Raw genomic sequence first — 11191 nt, forward strand, 5'->3', positions numbered from 1 at the left:
TTCAGTAAGGCCTTTGACAAGGTCCCTCATGGCAGACTGGTACAGAAGGTGACGTCGCCTGGGATCAGAGGTGAGCTGGCAAGGTGGATACAAAACTGGCTCGATCAGAGGCAGACAGACAGTAGTAGTGGAAGACTGCATTTCTGAATGGAGGGCTGTGACAAGTGGTGTTCCTCAGGGATCAGTGCTGGGATCTTTGCTGTTTGTAATATATATAAATGATTTGGAGGAAAATGTAAAGGGATGACACAAAGGTTGGTGGATTTGTGGATAGTGATGAGAACCATCAGGGGATACAGCAGGATATAAATCGGTTGGAGACTTGGGCAGAGAGATGGCAGATGGAGTTTAACCTGGATAGATGTGAGGAAATGCATTTTGGAAGGTTTAATACAGATGGGAAATAGACAGTAAATGGCAGAACCCTTAAGAATATTGATAGGCAGAGGGATATGGGTGTACCTTATTCCCAATATCCAACAGTACAAACATAGGTTACTTAAATCAAAAGAGAAAATGCTAGAAAATCCCAGCAGGTCTGGCAGCGTCTGTAAGGAGAGAAAAGCTTCGACAAAGGGTCATCTGGACTTGACGTCAGCTCTTTTCTCTCCTTACAAATGCTGCCAGACCTGCTGCGATTTTCCAGCATTTTCTCTTTTGGTTTCAGATTCCAGCATCTGCAATAATTTGCTTTTATTCGTACTTAAAACTACCTCTGCTTTCTGACACCTGGTCTTTGGATTAGCCCTGTGGCATTACCGCTACAGCACATCTCATAGAAGCTCTACAGTGCAGAAGGAGGCCATTTGGCTGATGAGCCTGCCTGGGTCATTGGATTATCCAATTCTTGACAAGAGATGTAAAAGATTTCATTTTCCAGATGTTTGACCTACTTATCATTGGGGAGAATGGGCCAATCATCATTCCTGTTGGGGAGAATGGGCCAATCATCATTCCTGTTGGGGAGAATGGGCCAATCGTCATTCCTGTCGGGGAGAATGGGCCAATCGTCATTCCTGTCGGGGAGAATGGGCCAATCGTCATTCCTGTCGGGGAGAATGGGCCAATCATCATTCCTGTCGGGGAGAATGGGCCAATCATCATTCCTGTCAGGGAGAATGGGCCAATCATTTTGAGATCTTGAGAAGCTTGATGCTGACAGGCTTTTTCCATTGGTTAAAAACTCTGGAATACAGGTGAAAGGTTACAATTTCAGAGTAAAGTTTTGATCTTTTCGGATTGAAGTGAGGAAGGTTGTGATTCTGTGGAATTCTCTACCCCAGTGAATGAGTTTCAGGATTTGCGAGCTGTCCCCAGATACCCTCTAATTCTGTTTTACTCTCATTTTAAGCTTTTAAAACTCTACACCAACTCTTACAACTCTCCAACTGTGACTGTAACACTACATTCAGCACCCTCTCCTTTCCTATTCCCCTATGTGCTCTATGTACAGTATGCTTTGTATACTGTGCAAGAAACAATACTTTTCACTGTATACCAATACATGTGACAATAGAAAATCAAATCAAATTGAACGTATTCGAGATAGAGATTGAAAAATTTTTAGACTTGGGGGAATGGAAGGATATAGGAACAGGACATAAAAGTGGAGTTAATGTAGAGATTCAGTCCTGGCCACCTTGAATGTTGGAGCAGAGTTGAGGATCATATGGCCTACTCCTGTTCCTATTAATATTTGGAACTCTAGCTGGTCAGTGTCTCGCCTGTCTCGTCCTCCTTACTACCTCAATGTTCTTGCTCTGAGGGTTTATCTGCATTCAACCTTATTAACCTGTATTAATGCAGTCCTGATAGGCTGGAGGTGTGAGAGATTAAGATTGGAATTGTCTACCTGTTGATCTGTCTGTGATCTGTTTTACTGCCTCAGCACATGTACAGCAAGCAAGCTACCTTCTTCTTGTGGGAGTTCAATTGGAGTCGGGAGCCAGGGGCTGCTCTACACTGTCGATTCAGTGTGGCATTCACTCCACTTCCAGACCAAGAGCTGGGATTGATGAAACCATTCACCTACGAGTTCAAACTGGACAATTTCTGTGTAAGTTGAAACAATTCTGGAATCCACGGTCCTTAGCATCCAACAGTAAGAAATTAAAGATCAGTGTGACCGTTCCCTTGCATCTTTACTGGAAATGCCCAGTTTCTGTATCCTTGACAATTTCTCATCATGTTTTCTTCAATTACACTGACTCACTCTTTGTTAGCAACGTATAACATACGTAAGGAACCTGCTGCTCCCTGACCCTGTCGTGTGCAGTAACTCTGCCCCCAGACTCTGTACAGCACAGTAACTCTGTTCCTGGATGCTGGACAGTGCGGTGTGTGCCCCTGGACACTCTGTGGTGTCCCCGTCCCCCTGGGTGCGGTAACTTTGTCTTGTATTTTTTCTTTTCAGACACTGTATAATGTTAAAGCTGAGATTTTTCCTCCGCTTGGAGCAGAGATGTGTAAAACAGGAACCCTGTGCAACCTGGAAGTCTCGATTGTGCGTCTCTCTGAGCTGGGTGAGGTGGATAAGGATGAGGCGTTAGTGGAGTGTGATGGTTACTGTACCACCAAGCTGATGTATGAAGGTATGGTGTTTCAGGGGCACAATGATCCACTCAACTGTGTCCCATTTTAACCAATCAGCTTCAGTGTTTCAAGCTTTATGGCTCGTTGTGTTAGTCGGAAGCTTTGATAGGTGCTGCTGTAATCCAGTCAAACCTCTCTGCCTGGATTGGCCAAGATTTTCCTGAGTTCAAAACAATGTGAGGTGATCTGATTGAAGAGGGAGGCTGGTGAGAGGTGTGGCTGGAGATTGCAGCAATGGACAGAGTTTAACATCATTCCTGATCATTCGGGACTGATTGGATTCCTAAAGGGTTGTGAATCTTTGGGATGTATTATCCCGGGGACTGTGCAAGCTCCGTTTTTGACAGATCAGTATACGTTTGGACTGTGAACAAATTGAGGACCATGTACGGACACTGAGGTTGGCGTGGGTGTTGTTCTTTCTTCCTGCTCTTTATCTTAAATTCTTTTCTTCTAATTCACTCCCTTTTCCTTAGTCACATTCACTCTTCCAAACCTATCTCTAACCCCGTGTTGTACCTGTCCTGGGAGTGTTTGATGGGGGACAGTGTAGAGGGAGCTTTACTCTGTATCTAACCCCGTGCTGTACCTGTCCTGGGAGTGTTTGATGGGGGACAGTGTAGAGGGAGCTTTACTCTGTATCTAACCCCGTGTTGTACCTGTCCTGGGAGTGTTTGATGGGGTCAGTGTAGAGGGAGCTTTACTGTGTATCTAACCCCGTGCTGTACCTGTCCTGGGAGTGTTTGATGGGGTCAGTGTAGAGGGAGCTTTACTCTGTATCTAACCCCGTGCTGTACCTGTCCTGGGAGTGTTTGATGGGGACAGTGTAGAGGGAGCTTTACTCTGTATCTAACCCCGTGCTGTACCTGTCCTGGGAGTGTTTGATGGGGACAGTGTAGAAGGAGCTTTACTCTGTATCTTTACCACATAAAGTGAAACATTCTCTGATTCCTGATGCCACAATGATGGAAATAGAAATATTGTTGGAAATGATTTGGATGGAGGGTGTGAATAAACTGAGTCCTGTGTCAATCTTTCAGATCTGTAGAGCTTTAAGTTTGATTTTCCTTTCTAGTTGTTGACAACAGCAGTAACTGGGCTGTGTGCGGGAAGAGTTCTGGAGTAATTTCCATGCCTGTTGCTGCCCGTGCCACTCACAAAGTTCATATGGAAGTGATGCCTTTGTTTGCTGGATTCCTCCCATTTCCTGATGTCCGGCTCTTCAAATACCTCCCATTCCAACCTAGCCAATGTGGACAAATAGACACAGGTAAGATCCCTCGACAGACTGTTCCAGAGGGTGGTTGAAAGGGAAGAGGGTGGTCTTTGAGTGAGGAACAAGGTGGTACGGAGTTCATTCCCCAATCTGATCGCTGAGACCCACAGCAAGGTGCAGGATAAACTTGACGAGATGCTGGAATGGGGAGAAATATTGGAGGGAATTCATTGTGTGAGATGATACATTTTTAACAAAGTATTGCTGGATGATGTGGAAGGCCGCAGACACTTGGAACAAGGGATCGTGAGAAAAACAAAAGAAAAAAAGAAAAAAAAAGAAAAGAGAAAAAAAAAGAAAAAGAAAAAAAAAGAAAAAAAGAAAAAAAAGAAGGAAAAAAAGAAAAAAAAACCTTTCACCCCCATGTTAACCAAAACTCTCTCTGGCTTGGCCTTGTAAATATTCAAAGATTCCGCTTTCACTGTCTTTTGAGCAAGAAAGTTCCAGAGATTCAACACCATCACAGAGGAATAAGTTCTCCTCATCTCTGTCTTGACTGGGCTACCCCTTATTTTTAAACGGTGAGCCTGAGTTCCAGCTCCTCCCACAAGAGGAAACATCCTCTCCACATCCACCCTGTCAATACCCCTCATCTTTCAACTGAGTCACTTCTCACTCTAAGCTCCAGCAGATCTAAACCTAGCCTCTGAAATCTTTCCTCATTTGAGCACCCGTCCATTCTAGTATTAATCTGGTGAACCTCTGAACTGCTTCCATGGAGGCCATTTGGTCCATTGTGTCTGCATAGTGTCATTCCTTTGCCTTACCTCGTACCCCTTGCACATTGTTTCCATTCCAATAATCATCTAACGCCCTCTCAAACGCCTCAATTGAATCTGCCTCCACCACACTTCCAGATGGAACATCCCAGATCCCAAACCACTCGCTATGTGGAATAGATTCTTCTCGCATCACCATTGCTTATTTTGCAAATCACTTTAAATCTGTGCCCTCTTATTCTTGACCCTTTATGATTGCTCTCTATATCTACTTGTTGCAGAACCCCTCAACCTTGAGCCTTTCTATCAAATCTCATCCTAGTCAGCTCCTCTCCAAGGAGAACAGTTCCAGCTTCTCCAATCAGTCCTTATAACCAAATTTCTCACCCCGGAACCATTCTTGTCAACCTCTTCTGCACTCTGTCCAATGTATTCACGGCCTTCCTATAGTGTGGCACTCAGAACTGTACACACTACTCAGCTGAGGTCTAACTAGTGTTTTGTATGAGTTCAGAATAACTTCCTTGCTCTTGTATGCTATGTCCCTATTAACAAAACCAAGAATACTATATGTTTTATTAACTGCTCCCCCTACCTATGCTGCCACTTTCAATGATCTGTGCACGTTTACGCCTAGGTCCCTCTGCTCCTGCTCCTCTTATTTTATATTGTCTCTCCATGTTCTTCCTAACAAAATGCATTAGCTCACACGTCTCCACATTGAACTTTATCTGCTACCTATCTGCCCACTCCACCAACTTGTCTCTGTCCTTTTGAAGTTTTACACTCCCCTCTTCACAGTTTACAATGCTTCCAAGTGTTGTGTCATCGGCAAATTCTGAAATTGTTCCCTGCACACCAAGATCTTGATCATTAATAAATATCAGGCAATGCAAGGATCCCAATCCTGACCCCTGGGAAATTCCACTACAAACTTTCCTCCAGAATGAACAATATCCATTGACCGTTACTCTCTGCTTCCTGTTATTCAGCAAGTTTCATATCCATGTTACTGCTGCCCCTTTTATTCCATCAGCTATAACTTTTCTCACAATCCTGTTGTGTGGCACTATATTGAATGCTTTCTGAAAGTCCATGTACACCACATCACAAGGAATAGAAACAGGATTAGGCCACCTGGTCCCTCAGCCTGCCCTGCCATTCAGTTCAACCACAGCTGTTCTATGCCGGGCTCAGCTCCTTTGTGCGGAAGGTGTGGAGAGTCTGCAGAAGGATCTAGACAGGCCGGGCGAATGGGCCAGGAACTGGCAAATGGAATTTAATGTTGGCAAGTGCGAGGTGGTCCACTTTGGTAGGAATAATGGTAGGAAGGATTATTACTTACGGGGCGAAAAACTGCAGCAGGCGACGGTGCAGAGGGACCTCGGGGTCCTTGTGCATGAGTCGCAAAAACCCAGCTTGCAGGTGCAGCAGGTGGTCAGGAAGGCGAATGGGATGCTGGCCTTCATAGCGAGGGGGATTGAATATAAAAGTAGGGAGGTCTTGCTACAGCTGTATAGGGCATTGGTGAGGCCGCAGCTGGAGTACTGTGTGCAGTTTTGGGCGCCGTACTTACGCAAGGATATTTTGGCCTTGGAGGGAGTGCAGAGGAGGTTTACTAGGCTGATGCCGGAGTTGAGGGGGTTGAGCTATGAGGAGAGGCTGAATAAACTAGGCTTGTACTCGTTAGAGTTTAGAAGAATGAGGGGAGATCTCATTGAGACGTATAAGATGATGAATGGGATGGATAGGATAGAGGTGGAGAGACTCTTCCCGCTCAGAAAGGATAGTAGGACTAGGGGGCACAGCCTCAAGATAAAGGGGGTGTGGTTTAGAATGGAGTTGAGGAGGAACTTCTTCACTCAAAGGGTGGTGAATCTCTGGAATTCTCTGCCAGTTGAAGTGGTGGAGGCTGCCTCGCTAAGTATTTTTAAGACGCGGGTTGATGGGTTTTTGGTAGGCAAGGGGATTAAGGGTTATGGGGAGAGGGCGGGAAAGTGGAACTGAGCCACGACAGATCAGCCATGATCTTATTGAATGGCGGGGCAGGCTCGAAGGGCTAGATGGCCTACTCTTGCTCCTATTTCTTATGTTCTTATGTGCCATTTCCCCATCGTCCTGTATTCCTCAACCTATCAAACATTTATCCATCTCCACTTTAAATATTTCTAATGGTCCAGTGTCCAGCGCTCTTTGGGGCAGAGAATTTCAGAGATTCACCACCCTCTGTGAGAAGACATTTCTACACGCCTCAGTTTTAAATAACAGGCCCTTTATCTTGTCGCTGTGTCTCTTTGTTCGAGACTCTCCCATTGGTGAAACCGTCTCACCTATTACCCTGTCAAGCCCCTTGGGGATCTTATCTGTTTGAATTAGATCACCCCTCACTCTTCTAAACCCAAGGAAGACAGATCCAGACTATCTAGGCTGTCTTGATAGGACAACCGTTTTATCCCAGGAGTTAGCCTGGTGAATCTCCATTGGAACGCCTTCAATGTTACTATATCCTTTTTTAGGTAAGGGGACCAAAACCATGTGCAGTATTCCAGGTGAGGCCTCACCAACACCCTGTCCAATTGCAACAAAACCTCCCTGTTTTTAAACTCCAACCCTTTGCAATAAAGGGCAAAATCTTGTTTACCGCCTTAACTTGTTGGACCTGCTTGGTAGCTTTTTGTGATTCCTGCACGAGAACACCTCGATCCCTCTTCATGTCACTCACCTATAGTCGCTCTCCATTTAGATAATCTGCCCTTTGATTCCTCCTACCAAAGTGCATGACATCATGTTAGATTCCATCTGTTAAGTTTTCTCCCAGTCCCCAATCTATCCACATCCTAATCACAACCTGCCCTTCCACCTATCTTCGTATCATCGGCAAATTTGGAAACTTTACATTCTGTTCCTTCCTCCAGGTCACTAATGTAAATAGTGAACAATTGTGGGCCAAGAACTGATCCTTGCGGTATCATAGAATCTACAATGCAGAAAGAGGCCATTTGGCCCATCAAGCCTGCACCAACAACAATTCCATACAAGTCTTATCCTTGTATTTACCCTCCAAATCTTCTGACACTAAGAGGCAATTTAGCATGGCCTATCACATCGTTGGAGTTTGGAAGGAAACTGGAGCACCCGGAGGAAACCCACACAGACATGGGAAGAACGTGCAAACTCCACACAGACAGTGACCCAAGCTGGGAATCGAACCTGGGTTCTGGCACTGTGAAGCAGCAGTGCTAACCACTGTGCTGCCCCTCTAGTACTCCACTAGTTGCATCTTTCCATTCTCTGCACCCTCTCCAGTCAATCACATCCTTCCTATGATGTGAATTTTGGAGCCGTGAGGTCATGTTGCAACTGTACAAAACTCTGGTGCGGCCGCACTTGGAGTATTGCGTACAGTTCTGGTCGCCGCATTATAGGAGGGATGTGGAGACGTTGGAGAGGGTGCAGAGGAGGTTTGCCAGGATGTTGCCTGGTATGGTGGGAAGGTCTTATGAGGAAATGCTGAGGGACTTGAGGTTATTTTCATTAGAGAGAAGAGGGTTACGAGGTGACCTGATTGAGGCATACAAGATGATCAAAGGATTGGATAGGGTGGACAGTGAGAGCCTTTTTCCTCGGATGATGATGGCTAACACGAGGGGACATAGCTTTAAATTAAGGGGTGGTAATTATAGGACAGATGTCAGAGGTAGGTTCTTTACTCAGAGGGTAGTAAGGGCGTGGAATGCCCTGCCTGCAGCAGTAGTGGACTCGCCAACTTTGAGTTCAAATGGTCAGTGGATAGACATATGGGTAACACTGGAATAGTTTAGGTTAGAGGGTCATTAGATTGGTTCCACTGGTCGGCGCAACATCGAGGGCCGAAGGGCCTGTACTGTGCTGTAATGTTCTATATATTCTATTCTGAAAATGACCCATTTATTCCAACTCTGTTTTCTATGTGACAGCCAGTTTTTCAATCCATGCTGACACATTTCCTCCAATTCCATCGACTTTCCTTTATGCACAGCCTCTTATGCAGCATCTTATCAAATATCAAACGCTGTATAACAGTGGGGTACAGTACTGGTGGGGACGGGTCTGTCGCTGTATAACACTGGGGTACAGTACTGGTGGGGACGGGTCTGTCGCTGTATAACACTGGGGTACAGTACTGGTGGGTGCGGGTCTGTCCCTGTATAACACTGGGGTATAGTACTGGTGGGGATGGGTCTGTCACTGTATAACACTGGGGTACAGTACTGGTGGGTGCGGGTCTGTCACTGTATAACACTGGGGTACAGTACTGGTGGGGATGGGTCTGTCGCTGTATAACACTGGGGTACAGTACTGGTGGGGACAGGATTGTCGCTCTATAACAGTGGGGTACAGTACTGGTGGGGACGGGTCTGTCGCTGTATAACGCTGGAGTACAGTACTGGTGGGGAGGGGTCTGCCGCTCTATAACACTGGGATACAGTACTGGTGGGGACGGGTCTGTCGCTGTATAACACTGGGATACAGTACTGGTGGGGACGGGTCTGTCACTGTATAACACTGGGGTATTTTGGCCCTGGAGGGAGTGCAGAGGAGGTTTACTAGGCTGATACCGGAGTTGAGGGGGTTGAGCTATGAGGAGAGGCTGAATAAACTAGGCTTGTACTCGCTAGAGTTTAGAAGAATGAGGGGAGATCTCATTGAGACGTATAAGATGATGAATGGGATGGATAGGATAGAGGTGGAGAGACTCTTCCCGCTCAAAAAAGACAGTAGGACTAGGGGGCACAGCCTCAAGATAAAGGGGAGGCGGTTTAGAACGGAGTTGAGGAGGAACTTCTTCACTCAAAGGGTGGTGAATCTCTGGAATTCTCTGCCCGTTGAAGTGGTGGAGGCTGCCTCGCTAAATATTTTTAAGAAGCAGGTTGATGGGTTTTTGATAAGAGAGGGGATTAAGGGTTATGGGGAGAGGGCGGGAAAGTGGAACTGAGCCACAACAGATCAGCCATGATCTTATTGAATGGCGGGGCAGGCTCGAAGGGCTAGATGGCCTACTCCTGCTCCTATTTCTTATGTTCTTATGTTCTACAGTACTGGTGGGTGCGGGTCTGTCCCTGTATAACACTGGGGTACAGTACTGGTGGGTGCGGGTCTGTCCCTGTATAACACTGGGGTACAGTACTGGTGGGGACGGGTCTGTCACTATCTATCTCTGGGATACAGTACTGGTGGGGATGGGTTATGGTTACACCTGGTCTGATTGTCTTGTCTCTCCCTCCACAGATAGTTGGATTGAAAACGACAACTTGTCCTTGGACAGGAATCTTGATGATCAGGTTGACAGCAGTAGTTTGAGGAGTCGCGGGAGCACCCACTCCTCGGGCAGCAGTGAACACAAGGGTGTGCCAATGCCACGCTTGTTACCATTCTCAACGGGGCAGGTTTTTAACTCCAGTGCCAGTATGCAGATCCTGGTTATTCCCAGTCAAGATGACCACATGTTGGAGGTTAATGTGACGTGACTTGCAATTGATGAACTGACTGTGCTCGGTCATGTTACCTGAGCGTGTTGTGATGTAACGATCCTGTGTGCTGTAATGTGATATTACAGCTTTCTGTTGTCTCACAGCAGTGCTGGAATGTAACGTGACCCGAGCTGTCACTCTCTGTAAATGTTTCTGTACAGTGAGTTAATGTGGGAGTGGTGTTGTAATTATGTTCTGTCTTTGTACCAGTTACACTGAAAGAATAGTGACCTTTGAAATGAAAATGATGAGATTTGATAGAGAAATCACTCCCTCAGCAGGATTTACAGGTGCTGTTCAGCCCCTCACACACCAAGCAAACCTGCACAGTCTCTGGACTCTCGCTGAGTATATCCTGATATTCAGGGAATAGGAGTGACCCTGTGCCCACTCCACTTGAGACTAGCTCCTGGGTGAAGCTCTCTCTCAAAGCAGTGCCAGTCCTGGAGTGAAGCTGTTAATGTGTGTGGAATGTACAGAGTTGCCCTGTGACCCAACTGCTCTGCACACCGAGTACACCTCAGTCATTCCCCCCCCCCCGCCCCCCCCCCCCCCCCCCCACCCCCCCAGCTGAGTGTTCCGGGTTTCAGAATCAGACTGTGGTCAAATTGAATCATTATTTATTTGCATAATTCCTCATCCATGTTTAATTATATAAATATATATATTATATATAGAGAAAGATTAATATAAAGTTTAGAAATTTTTGTTGGTGTGAGTGGGATCACTGACACTAACAGAGACTGGAACATCTGGATGGGAGGGAGTTCATTCGGAACCTGTGACTGCCTCACCCCATCTCCAGCTCCCCACAACTCTGTATCCACACTGAGGGGCTCAGAGCTGGACCTGATCGGGGAGCTCTGATCTGCGGCACTCGCAGGAGATTGGATAAACCTCAGATTGTCACCCTGTAAATTTCAGCCTTGCATTAGTCATTACGGAGTGCAAATACTGGATGTTCAGTAAATGTAAAAACATTATAAAAATCAACTTCCTCAACAGCTGACTGAGAGTGTCTGACTTTGTGTCTCTGGGAAACTGCTGCTCACATTAAATTCTTTAAAGAGGCAGAGAGGTGGGGGGTGGGCAAT

General features: G+C 46.2%; 1 protein-coding gene across 2 annotated transcripts in view; it reads left to right on the forward strand.

Moving 5' to 3' along the window:
- The window catches only part of trappc10 (trafficking protein particle complex subunit 10), an 80530-nt gene extending 69895 nt beyond the window's left edge, over window positions 1–10635 (forward strand). For both annotated transcript variants that reach the window (XM_080183159.1, XM_080183161.1), the window contains 4 exons: window positions 1889–2056; window positions 2414–2591; window positions 3668–3862; window positions 9856–10635. In XM_080183159.1, coding sequence (XP_080039285.1) covers window positions 1889–2056; window positions 2414–2591; window positions 3668–3862; window positions 9856–10094 — 780 coding nt within the window. In that variant the 3' untranslated portion in view covers window positions 10095–10635. The remainder of the gene's footprint in view (window positions 1–1888; window positions 2057–2413; window positions 2592–3667; window positions 3863–9855) is intronic.
- Window positions 10636–11191: the final 556 nt, after the last annotated feature.

The sequence above is a fragment of the Carcharhinus amblyrhynchos genome, unplaced genomic scaffold, assembly GCF_965287045.1.
Source record: "Carcharhinus amblyrhynchos unplaced genomic scaffold, sCarAmb.v2.hapA chromosome_169, whole genome shotgun sequence".
Lineage (NCBI taxonomy): Eukaryota > Metazoa > Chordata > Chondrichthyes > Carcharhiniformes > Carcharhinidae > Carcharhinus > Carcharhinus amblyrhynchos.